General features: G+C 44.9%; 1 protein-coding gene across 2 annotated transcripts in view; it reads right to left on the reverse strand.

Annotated features, from left to right (window-relative positions):
* Positions 1-11,027, reverse strand: part of GFOD2 (glucose-fructose oxidoreductase domain containing 2) — a 31,037-nt gene extending 20,010 nt beyond the window's left edge. The window contains exon 1 of one of the 2 annotated variants that reach the window (XM_033128871.1): positions 10,820-11,027. In XM_033128871.1, the coding sequence (XP_032984762.1) occupies positions 10,820-11,018 (199 nt within the window). In that variant the 5' untranslated portion in view covers positions 11,019-11,027. The remainder of the gene's footprint in view (positions 1-10,819) is intronic. The other variant, XM_033128870.1, reaches the window with a different exon arrangement.
* Between the last annotated feature and the right edge of the window lie 1,758 nt (positions 11,028-12,785).

A 12,785-nucleotide genomic window follows, 5' to 3' on the forward strand; every position in this document is an offset into this window, starting at 1 on the left:
CACTGAGCTGGTGAATCAGATGTTATCCATGCTGTCAAGGAATTCCACTCCATCGGCAAGACTGGCCGGTAAACAATCTGTTACATGGTATGGCATGTGGAGCAACAGGGAAGAGCACCCTTAGCTACCTGGGTCACAGGTGTGTGCAAGCAGGAGGAGATGGAGGAGATGACGTTCAGGTCCAAGTTGCTCAGAAAGACAAGAGTCACACAGAGTCTCCGACAAGACGCTCCCTCACTTATTCATGGCTAGTTTCTGCTCCCGGGGCCAGTTTAGTCAGAAAGTTTTACTTTACATTGACTTGAAATCCATGCTCATTTAACTTCCCTCCTATTGGTCTTAATTCTACACTGTGGAACTACCTGTGATGTTTCTTCATGTTTCCCCTACATTTCCTAGGTTGTGGTAGGTTGTTTGCAAAATGGCCATCATAATTCCTTTCCTTGTTTTCATGCCTTTGGTAGTCAATCACCTCCCACAATGACCCTGGTCTTAGCCATGGCACTTGCTCTAGACAGTGGGATATTAGCAACATGACACAGGAGGTTTGAAAAGTACTTGTCATTAAGGCTTGCTCGCTTGTTATTCTTGGGACCATCACCCTGTGAACGAACCCAGGCCACCTTACTGGACCAAGAGACACATGACTGAGGCACCTCCAGTGCTCCAGATGACTGACAATGAGTCAGTGGCCAGTTATGTGAGAGAGCTCATCGCCAGCCATCCAGTTCTAAAATGTTCAGAACTAAACTCCTGATGTTTCTCCGCACCAAACTTACCCTTCCCACAACGGCTTCATCTCAGAAACTGGTAACACAAGTTTTCCAACTGCTCAAATCCAAACCTTGGAGTAATCCTTGATTCTTCTTTTTCTCTCATACTTCATTCTCATCTGATCCATAAACAGGTCTTGCTAGCTCTCTACCTTCAAAATACATCCTGAATCCAAGCACTTCCTAGTGCCACCTCCTCACTTAAAGCTACCATCACCTCTCTCCTACATTATTGCAATGGCCCAATTGGTCTCCCAGATTTTACCCTGCCCCTCCCATGCTGCACCCCCAATCTATTCTCAACGGAGCACTGAGAGCGACTCAGTTCAAATGTAAGTCAGATCACGCCACTCTTCTACCCAAACTGTGCACAGGCTTCCCACCTCTCTCGGAATAAAAGCCAAGGTTCTTCCACTGACCTACGTGGTCCTACACGGTCAGTCGGCACCCCCTTCCTCTTGCTGACCTTATATCCTCTTTCTTTTCCCCTCACTCCCTCTGCTCCAGTCACTGTGGTTTACGACTGTATGTATCTCAAACATACCAGGTATGTTCCTGTCTCAGGGCCTTTGCACTTGCAGTTCCCCCTACTGTACAGATATCCATCCACTTGGCTTATTCACTCCTTCACCTCCTTCAAGTCTCAAGTGTTGTCTTATCAGAAACAGGTTTACTTTCCCATTGTTTGTCTCCCCCACCACCCCTGTTAGAATGTATGTTTTGAAGACAAAGGAATTTTTTTAATCTATTGTGTTCATTGCTGTAACCTAGAGTGCCTAGAACAATGCCTATTAACAGTGGGTGCTTGATAAATATTTGCTGAAAAGTGAAAGATTTCAGACCTGGTTCCTGCATAGTTAGTTAAACCAATAAACAAAGACATATGCTGAACTCATCAAAACTGTATATAATTCAGTAGGGCCTTAGGCCATGTTCACAAATTTGAGAGAGCTTACTTATGTCACTAATCTAAGTAGTTTGGGGCACAATCTGGTTTAATGGTTCCAGGAAAGACAACAAGCATCTATGCTAACAGAATAACTCTACCTGCCACTTGGGATCAGGAAAATGAGCTGCTGCTCTCAGTCTTAAACTACACCTTGACCTGCCACGAGGGTGCCCTCACTCAGAAGTGTCTCTCCAACTACCACTCCTCCTCCACATGACATGACTCACGCTTATCAGTGACTTCAGTCCCCTTGGAGTCAAGTTTCCTCCCTCTTGACAGAAACATACTGCACGTCAAGCCTTGCAGGCCCACACGATCCAGCAGCGCTCAGGGGCTATGTTAAGTCAAATGCCAACAGACAATTGTGAAGGGAAGGCAAGTGATCGTGATTCAAACTGAACCAGTTCATAAGGAACCATTCTGGCTGCAGTGAAATCTTCCTGCTGCCACAGGCAGTCTGTTACCACATCCCAACACCTGGACATCGTAATGCCCCTTGAATTCATCCACTGCTCTGGTTTCCCCGACAGACACCCACGGTTCGCCTAGTCCTAACCATTTCCTTCCCCAGCCATTAAGTGTCCCTAGGATGAATCCCAAATTCCCTGATGGGGTTCACGAAGCATCTCCCCAGTTGACCCTTTCTCACCTTTCCACCTCACCACCTCCCCCCTACACTACACTCGACATCTAGCAGCTACCAAATCTAATTCCTTCAGTCCTTTTCTGAGATTTTGGTCCAAGCCGTTTATTCTGCCTGGAACAATCTCTTCTTCTCACTTCCTGAGGTTAAATGCTGGGGAGATCTGCTAGGTCTCCACTTAACAGCACTTCCTCAGAAAGGCTGAGCCTAGGCTGGGGGTAAGTGCTTCTGCTCACAGGTCCCAAGCAGCCTGGGCTTTGGCCTTCACAGCGTCCATCCTACTTCACTGGGACCACCTATTTAGCGTCTGTCATGAGGGCAGGACCTTGCCTATCCCACAGCTGCTGTCACCAGGACAGAGCACGTGTGCCTGACACCTGGTACATACTGAGTAATAACTGAGGAATGACCATACACGTGAGTAAGTCTGAGAATGAATGACTCGAGAAGTCAGGTCACAGCCCGCGCGGATGCTGCGCTGACTACAAGGCAACACCTTTTCCTGCCTAAGTGCTTCTTTGCCTTTCTGATTTTAAATAAACGATATTTCCAAATCTTAAGAACATAAGCTACTCTGAATGCTGCTCCAGCACTCATACTGTGGAACATCCCCCGGGGGACGGGGGGCTGGTCATGACTTCACATCTGGCTGCAAAGGCATCCGTAACGTGAGAGCATACTTCTTAAGCATGAAAGAAGAGAAAATAGAAATGTGAAGGTCAATTTTAAGTTTAATCTTTATTTTGCAAAACCAGTGGGTGAAATAAGCAGGAATCCCTTCCACGTATCCTTCGCCATCAATCATGTACCAAGAATTAATTAGGAAGGCGTGTCTAATTGTCCTCCAGCCCTCCCTTTGGCCCTCCAACATCTAGAATTAAGCTAGGGTGGCAGAATTAAGATAGGTGTCAAGGCCTGGATAGCAGAGCTGGACCCAAAGAGGAAAGACAGCCACTCCGCATCAACAGAGCCTGAGCAGGAGCTGGGACAAGGCATGCAGCTTGAGTTTTGAACTGCATGTTCATAGCAGAGCGACTACCTATCGTAGTACGATTACAGCGACCCACTAACCAACTTAAGGGTCTGAAACAATAACATTAATGCTTTTAGCAGGACTGCTTTCGGATAGTCGTGAAAGTGTTCCTTTACCTGCACTTATGTTCCCATTGAAAAATAAAAGCCAAAGTGAAGAAACAGGTGTTGAGCTTTACAAATTATTAACAATAAATGTTTTGGTCTCTGGGTTTCAAAGATCCCGAGGCTGTATGGAGGTTTAGTTTTCCTATGACTTGTTTAAGTGCCTACCCTGACTCAATGCCATGGTTATAGACAGTTTGCCTTCTCATTGACAGCAGAAACACAAACAGGACAAAGGAAAGAAATGCTATTCTCCCGAATCCACAAGTTGACACAGCGGGCAAATTGTTAGGCAGCCACCACAGAAGGAGAGCATACTAGCCCTGGCTAAAGACGCCAGCTCCCATCCTCCTGTTCCCCTCCACACTGTGTCTACTAGGTCTAAAAGTTAACTTCAGCTGATGATTACAGAGGGAAAAAGTACGTACTCATCTACCAGCTATATTAATTCTTTACTGTTTTTAAAAATATGACAATAACCGGAAGATTATTTTTTCCTAAGATTGCTTTAACAATGACCTCCAGATTGACAGCGACCTGAAAATGCCACCCTCAGCCCTACTCTCTCCCAGAGTAATTTTATCCTTCAACTCCACTACGACCTCCCTGCAAACATCCATAACTTACTATTTCCAGCCTTGGCAACTTGCTAGGGCTCTGGTTCTATACTTCTAAGTGTCTACTGGATAGCCCCACCCAGGTGACCTCCCAGCTAGCTTCTCCCAACCTGAATTCATCTTCCCTCACAAACATGAATCTCATCCTGTGTACCCCCACCGCTTTTAATGGCACAATACCCAGTGACCAGAGTACTTCCTTCACTCATTCTCCAGTATTTTTAAACACCACAGAATTAGGCGTTATGCAAGGAGTTGGGGGACATAGCAGTTTTCAGACAGGCCAGGTCCCTGAAGGTTAGTTTCCATCTCTTGATACACTCATAGCTGAATACAAAGGACTGCTTGGACCCAGGAACATGATGAGTGTTCCGAGATCTTTCCTTGCCTTTGCATTTAAATCACTGGCACATTTGGCCACGATGTATGTGAAATAGCCAATCCTAGACAGAGGTATATTACATACTTTGGTTTTATCTGTGCTCCCAAGAGGATGAGTTTTTAATTATCATGATAAATATTTTTCAATGTGCAAACCTAATTTACTTGTTTTCTTAGTGCTTTCCACCTCCTATATGGTCACAAGTATTCTCTGTTCCTGTGAAAACTGCTATTTCTAATGCAGCAAGAGGCACTCTAGAGTCACCTGTCTGCTTTCCTTCTCGATTTCAGGTGTAGGACATTCTTAGGGCACCCCAGAGCACAGCAACCCTGACCAGCGTTCTCTAACTCTGTGTTATATGACCTCTGGTCACCAGGAAGATTAAGTAGTTCTCAGTAACTGCCCAGTGCTTCACAAATACCTCCTACTTGTATGCAGAAAACTACTTACCAATTGGCCACAACCAGGCTCAAGTGTAATTTAACAACATTCTGGCTATTAGACGTAAAAGTCTAAGCTTAGGACAGTCTTTGCCATACCACCCCACTTTCTTTTTTTTTTTTCCTTTTTGGTTAATGTGTAATGAAGGAAGCTGGTTATAAAATACAAGATATATATGGGATACACCCACCTGAAAATAGGCATTTATTTTAGTGTTTTAGGATTTTCTAATATTATTTAAATGATGCACAATGCTTTATCTCACTATTGAGACTCTTAGCTCTTTCAGGACCAAGAATGGGTTTTATTTGCTTATGGAGTTAACAGGTCCCTGAAACAACACTCCTAGGTATTTTGGTAACATTCCTATAGTGATTTGGAAATTATTTAAAGGCATTTAAATATTCTCTGGACAACAATCTTAGTATGTCAGGTATATTAAACATTGAAGTAAGGTGAAACAAAGACAGTAATTTTAAAAGAATAACCAGGAGCAAGCCCAGGGCTGGGGGAACCAAAACAGCTATTTAAGCACAATGATTTAATTTTGAAAATAACATCAGATAAATACGATACATTCAATCATTTCCCCCATTGTTCCAAAATGCAAGCTGTGTCCCCTGAGACCCTGTCACAGGAATATGAATTCAAAAGGCTGAAAAGTAACAGGAGGGGGAAAAAAAAAGGAAAAGTACAGTAGGCCCAGCTGATCTCTGTACCCATTCCCCATCTCCTGGACCATCAGATGCCTGGCATGACAAACACCCAGAGCCACCCCTGGAGTCTCCTCCAGATGATAATCATTTCCTAGTGGGAACCACCGTCGGGGCTGCAGAAACCTATAATGTGCTTTGGGACACTGTGCTACAGAACCACCCATCAATAAGCACCCCAAAGACCCTATGGGTCAAAACTATCCACCAACAAGCACCAAAGAAATATGAGTCTTAGAAAGCAGCACAAGGTCTGTGCAATCACCTTGCAATGGTACGCATGTAAGTCCATATCTAGGTAACTGCATCACTGTTTGGTTCACTGACACCTGAGACAGGAAATGTCACTGCTGCCCAGCTCCTGCCACTGTTCGCCCCACCACCACTTTTAATGCAGTCATAAAGTGAGACGGGGTGCCCCGCAGAGAGAAAATAAGTTCAATATCATCCTTTACATGTGTAAAAGAAAGAAGAAACTTTTAGGAGGGATGTTGTTTGTTTGTTTGTTTTTGGAAGGTGGAAAATATACTTTGTAAAAAATTTACTGTGATTTTTTTATTGAGGTAAAAACTGATACATATTAGTTTCAGGTGTATAACATACTGCTCCAATATTTGTATATATTGCAAAATGATCACCACAATAAACCGAGTTACCATCCCATTTTAAAAATAAATATATTTACTATAGAAAATTACTGTTATTTATTTATTTATTTTGTTAAAGATTTTATTGGGGAAGGGGAACAGGACTTTATTGGGGAACAGTGTGTTTTTCCCAGGACCCATCAGCTCCAAGTCAAGTTGTTGTCCTTCAATCTCAGTTGTGGAGGGCGCAGCTCAGCTCCAAGTCCAGTCACCGTTTTCAATCTAGTTGTGTGTGGGGGGGGGGGCGCAGTACACCCATCCCTTGCGGGAGTCAAACCAGCAACCTTGTTGAGAGCACGCGCTCTAACCAACTGAGCCATCCGGCAGCCCACAAGCTCAGCGGCAGTTTGTTGTCTTCACTCTAGTTGCGGAGGGCGCAGCTCACTGGCCCATGTGGGAATCGAACCAGCAACCCTGTTGCTCAGAGCGTACGCTCTAACCAACTGAGCCATCGGCCGCCCCTGTTATGTTCTTTTATTTTGCTAAGTTTTTATATTTGTTCAATGTACTTGTGATCAAACAACGTATTCACGACTTTGTATCCTGATTTCTTTCATTTACTGTTTAGACAGAAGAATTTTTCATGGTATCACAGTTCTTAAGGGTTACATGATATTCCACCGACTACATGAACTAGGTTTTCATTTCTCTGGTGATAGACACTTACATCAGTTTCAATTTGTTTTTGTTAAAAATATAGAGGTTAAAAGATTATGGTCCTGAAGTTATACGATTTGCCTAACATCCTAAGCACAAAATAATTGTGAAAGTAAATAATAAAGACTTTGAGGTTGTAAAGTGATATGGTAAATCTCAATGCCAAGTAGGAGTGTTTCTGATTCTATTTCGGGTTATCTAGTCTCATGAGAAATTGAGAGTTGACAGTTTCTGAGCAGCACGGTTATCCCAGGCCGGAGAGGAAGTCTGTGCTCAGTACTCAGGTCCCATTCCTCACAGCCTTCATTCCTAAGCCTTCATGATAGAGGGCGGATGGAAACCCTTACAGAATAAGCTTTTGGGAATGGCTTGGAGAGGTGAGGAGAGTGAGCTATCCCCTCTGGAATTCCTGGCTATTCTGGGTCCCAAAGAGTGTGGCATTTTGTACCGGTCACCTTGAGAAGACAGTACCTAGGAAAAAAGCACTACTTGGCCACTCCCCTTCTAAAGAGAGCAGGAACTTGTATTTAACCAAGTATTTAAGTATATAACTTAAACCTGTCCTACTTTAGGCACATTATGAGAAGGCAGCGTTCTCTGGAAAGACAATAATGCTGGGAAAAATAGAAGGCAATAGGAAAGAGGAAGGCCAAATATGAGATGGACTAACTCCATAAAAGCATGAGTCTACAGGAGTGGAGCAGGGCTGTTGACTGGACATGGTGGGCATCACTCACTCACAGGGTTGCCAGGAGTCAGAGCCAACACAACGGCATGTAAGACACACACCACACTTACTCTGACTTTCATGAGTCCAAGCCAATTTCTAGTACCTTTCATTTCCCACTTTTAAAACACCCGATACCTAAATTTTCAAGTAATTTGGACTTTTACACTCTCTTAAAGTTTTCCAATACAAAGCTGCTACTTTTGTATGTAAAAAGTTTCCCATTAGGGGCGGGCCGGATGGCTCAGTTGGTTAGAGCGGGAGCTCTTAACAAGGTTGCCAGTTCAATTCCCGCCTGGGATGGTGGGCTGCGCCCCTGGCAACTAAAGAGTGAAAACTGCGACTGGACTTGGAGCTGAGCTGTGCCCTCCACAACTAGATTGAAGAATGACGACTGGAGCTGATGGGCCCTGGAGAAACAGTTCCCCAATATTCCCCCCCCCAAAAAAAAGTGTCTCATTACTATATACTGTATACAAATTCTCAAAAACAGTTAAATCTCCCATTTCTTCCTAGGTGCTGTCCAGTTCCAATGGTTGTATTTATTCTAGATTTGGACCTTCTAACATAAATATGCATAAGTGACTTGTTAGACATCAAAAGGCTCTTCCACTTCTGAGTCAGTGTGGTCTCTCTGATTCTTCTATTTTCTGAACACCAGCATGTGTATTACAACTTCTTAATCAGATGGCACTGCATTCCCATTCATTTCTCCTCTGACTGTATAACTAGACAATCAGTTCAGTGAAAGTAAATCCTGTTAGCACTACTGGTTTATCTGGTAAGTTGGCCTATTAAATACTATTGAGCACTTTACTACAGGCCAGATTTGATAACTGCCCTCAGCTGCCCCAGAAAATGGAGCGGCTGTTAATTATTTGTCAAAGGTTTCATTGCCACAGCAAGGAAGAAACACTTTGAGAGTCTGCAAGTCATCTTTCTCTTCTGAAAACAAGTGTCTTTCTGATTATAGGAGCTCAAAAATGCACACAATCCAGCGGGCACACTCACCACCATATAGGCAGCATCTTCTACAACTGCTCATTCAAGGAAGTATTTACACTTAACATTCAAAGCCACTCTCCCGTACCCCATCCAGCTCCATAGATGGTAACTGCGCCCGTCCGTCTTACCTTGATTTTGGCCCCTACTTGTCTTCTATCTGAGCTAATGCTAAGTAATGAGTGTTTTCTACAAGAATACAAGGATTTTCATAAACTTTTCTGATGAGGATTTGGTTAACGGTGCCAATTTCCCCCACAGAGTACATACCCTTCTGATAATACCCCCATAATATCTCTTGAGGTTTTTTATACAAAATAGTTCCACAGATGCAAGAAAGTCAATGAAATGCAGAGCTATGTAATGTTGAATGTTATATACCTGAAACAATATAATATTACATATTAACTATGTTTAATTAAAAAAGTTCCCAGCCACAATATCCATACCTGTAGTCTGGCATTGATTTGCGAACCTAAAGTGTTCTTCCTTAAACTAATATGACCTATTAACATTATCATACTTTTAATGTATCTTCTCTTATCACTCTGGGAAAGAAAAAAAAAATTGCTGCAAAGTTGAATATATATTGAAAATTAGTTTTATCAAGCTAGCAATAAATTGACTTTGATGATTAGAATCAGCGACCATCTTTTAAAAATTGGACTTCTTTTTCCCACATTTCATATCTTTAAATCTTTTTTTTTGGGGGAAGGGCTTTTCTCCTCATTGCTAATACTACTACTAGTGGGTTCTGATATTATAAACCTTGTATCTGGATTTTCCTAGCAAATAAAAATAACTGATCAGACCCAGACCAATCATTCTACAGGAAAAGTAGGACAATCAGATGGTAAAAGAAAGCCTTTCAAAACAGAATCTTTATCTGTAAAACGGGGAGTCCACCAACAGAACCATCTGCTGAAATTTTTCAACTCTTGGCTCAGACTCTCTACACTCCTAGTCCAAAGGCAGTAATTTTTCATATTTTCTGTAAAATGGATGGCCTTAAAACTCTTGCTTTTACACAAGGAAATGAGTTTCCTTATCAAGAATGAATCTAGCTTCCCCCCGACTCTTAAAAAGACAACCATCTTCCATATTTCTTCATATCACAGTAACATGTTAAGAGTCTTTTTTAATTTTAACAGTTGTTCCCGTCAACTGAAAGGTCATATACTAAGAGCTCTTCCTTCTGAGACCTTTGTGCCATTGCTTACAAAGGTCCTCTGGGCGGTGCCTGGCCCTGGCTCTGGACACTCAAAGGGCACTCGCTTTCTTCATTTGTCTCACCCTCAGCGTGACACTGTGGGGACAATGAACATAAATAAGATGGTTTACAATCTTACTTAGTGTCCATCCAACGCAGCTTTAAACTTTTCTATTCCTATCCAGTTCTTCAGATCTGCAGTAGTTTGGAAGGTAAACTCTGCGCAGGTCCATCCCAAGCACAGATCTCCCCACCCACCCTTCCTTCCTCACCATTCATGTGATAATATCTCCTCGATTGGAACACCTTACCCACACCTTTGTCTCCGCGGGTCCATCTGCTTCCTTCCTGAGCTTCAAAGGTAGGCCAGGGCCCTCGAGACGTGGCCAGTGGGCACTCGGGGGCTGGCAGAGCCACCCGCACTCCTGGGGTGTCCCTTCTCCCACCTGCCACCTGAACACTCTTTCCTTACGTATTTACCCCTAAAAGTCCATCTCATGACTCTGACAGAGGATGGACCAGCTATTCCACGAGCTCTTTGTCTGAGGCTTTCGTACCTCACATTCTTATCCACAAAGCGTTGGTCCTCACACAGGTAGGGGGTCAGCTCTGCACAGGGAAGGGGATCCTAGGTTTCCGCGTCCCGTAAAGGGATGGGTTAGGTCCTTCTGGGAGCCAAATTTCTACAATTTTACGACCCAACTTGCAGGTACTATTTCTGAGGTGGGGAGGGCGAACTCTGGGGCGACCCCCGAACTCCGCGCTGGTGCTGGCAGTTAGAACCGCCCCCTCCAGCCCAAGTTCTGTGTATCCCCGCCTCCGACCTCGGGAGCCGGCCGTGAAGGAGGCCCGGCCGACGCCCGCTCGCAGCCACGCCATGCCCTCCTCCATCCTCACCCGCCGCCGCGGGCCGCCTCTCACCTGGTACGCTGGCATTGCCTGCCCTGCTCCGCACCGGAAACCATAAGGTCCGGACGGGTCTTGGCGGCCTCCAGCCCCCCGTGAGGGTGGCTAGCAGAACCCCGGAGTCTAACGCGCCGCCACCGGAACGCGCCGCCTGGTTTCTAAGGAACCGGGGTCTCTGGAAAGGGAGGGGCGGGACGGCAGGAGGTCTGCGCATGCTCCCTGACGGGGGAGGACCCGCGCTGGGAGGGGCCGTGACCCAGAGGTGCGCATGCTCGCTCGTTGTTGCGAGGGCGAGGTTAAGTAGCCATGCTGGAGGCCCTGGTCATTCATTTCCGGCGGTGGAGGCGACCAAGTGAATGGTCTTCCATCCTAGGTTTCCTTCTAGTTCGCTGCCAGGCGTCAAGAGCAAGGAGGTTCTGGGAACTGTGGTGGTTCTTGGTTGTCCTGGAATGAAGGGAGGTATACCAGTTCTCTCGAACTCGCCAGACTTCACGGCTTTCTGAATCCTAATGACTGTCGCTTTTCTGTTCTCTCAGACTAGTCTGGGCTCCTCTCCCTCTCGATGTTCTTTAGTTGTTTCCTTAGATGTCAGTGCTCTTCAGAACTGTGACCTCCGTCACCCTGATCTCTTTACTGGAGCCTACCCCCCGCCCCATATCGTTTTGTAACAAGGACTACGCATTTGGTCAGACTGTCCCCGTAGGGTAGTGAAACCTGTAAACCTTAGTGTAAAACACTCTATGTTGGAAATGTGGGATTAGGGGTTATTTCTGCATGGGGAGACCCCACCCTGCTTTGCTGAGTCTCCTGGTGAGTCTGGACCCCTGCTCAGCTGGCTTTAGGAGGGTGTCCCAGCCATCTTTCCAGAGCAGCCTGTAATGACAGAACATGCCATTTGAGCTGAAGCAGTTGTTTCCACTGAGACCTCCTGACAAGCAGGACTCTCTCTGCTTTGCCAGGAGACAGGATTTCCCGCCACTGTCGCTACCTTTGTCAGCATGGAAGGCTTCAAGAATGATTGAGAATTGTCACCTCTAACCCCTCTTCTGATGGGGTTTTATCCCCTCATTCCCTTCCCCTGGATTGTGAATGGCCAGGCACAAAGGCAGAATCAAAGTGTGCTTATGTCTGATGTTTCTGTCTTAGTCCTTGTTCTGTTTCACCCTAGAGCAGGGTTTCTCAGCACTGTTGACCTTTTGGGCCCGAGAATTCTTTGTTATGGCAGGCTGTCTGCGTTGTAGGATGTTTAGCAGCATCCCTAGTCTCTATCCGTTTGATGCCAGTAGCACCCGAACGCCAGCTTTGACTACCAAAAATATTTCCAGACATTGCCAAATGTCCTCTTGGGGGCAAAAGTTGGTCCCAGTTGAACCACTAATCTAGAGGGAAATTAATCTACTTTAGCTTTACTTATGGAACCTGGATATTTGTGCTTATCTAATACTTCACTCTTCTCTCTACACTAGCTTTTCCCTAAGAGAATTCGGCAGAATAATAGTCCTATAAAATGCCCGAGTGAAGCATTCTATCGTAATGTAAGTTTGGAAAGTACTGGGTGAAGCTGCACATCTTAACAGGATTTAATTAGCTGGTAATGTTCACTGTGAGCATGTTAAGTTTTCCTTTTTTAAAAACTGGACCACAGAACCCTTTCCAGTTCCAGGAACCGTGTCTCTCTGAGGTACAGTTCCACATGCTCTCCAGCAAACCTCCCACTTCAGTGAATTGTAGCCACCACCTGTTCCTTTTTGTTCCCTATGCTATCTTGTGGCACCATTACCCATCCCCTTACCGCAACCAAAAGCCTACATTTGCCTTGTCTTGTTTCTTTCATTTCTCTCACATCCAGTTACTCATCCTGTTGTGCTCATTTATCTCCTAAATATTTCTCAAATCCTGCCCTCGTGTATCTGGCCTACTGCAGTGGCCTCCTAGCTGGTTTGCCTCCTATCTGTTTCCAGTCCCATCTTCAGGTAGACAC

Source organism: Rhinolophus ferrumequinum, chromosome 15 (assembly GCF_004115265.2).
Source record: "Rhinolophus ferrumequinum isolate MPI-CBG mRhiFer1 chromosome 15, mRhiFer1_v1.p, whole genome shotgun sequence".
Taxonomy (NCBI): Eukaryota; Metazoa; Chordata; class Mammalia; order Chiroptera; family Rhinolophidae; genus Rhinolophus; species Rhinolophus ferrumequinum.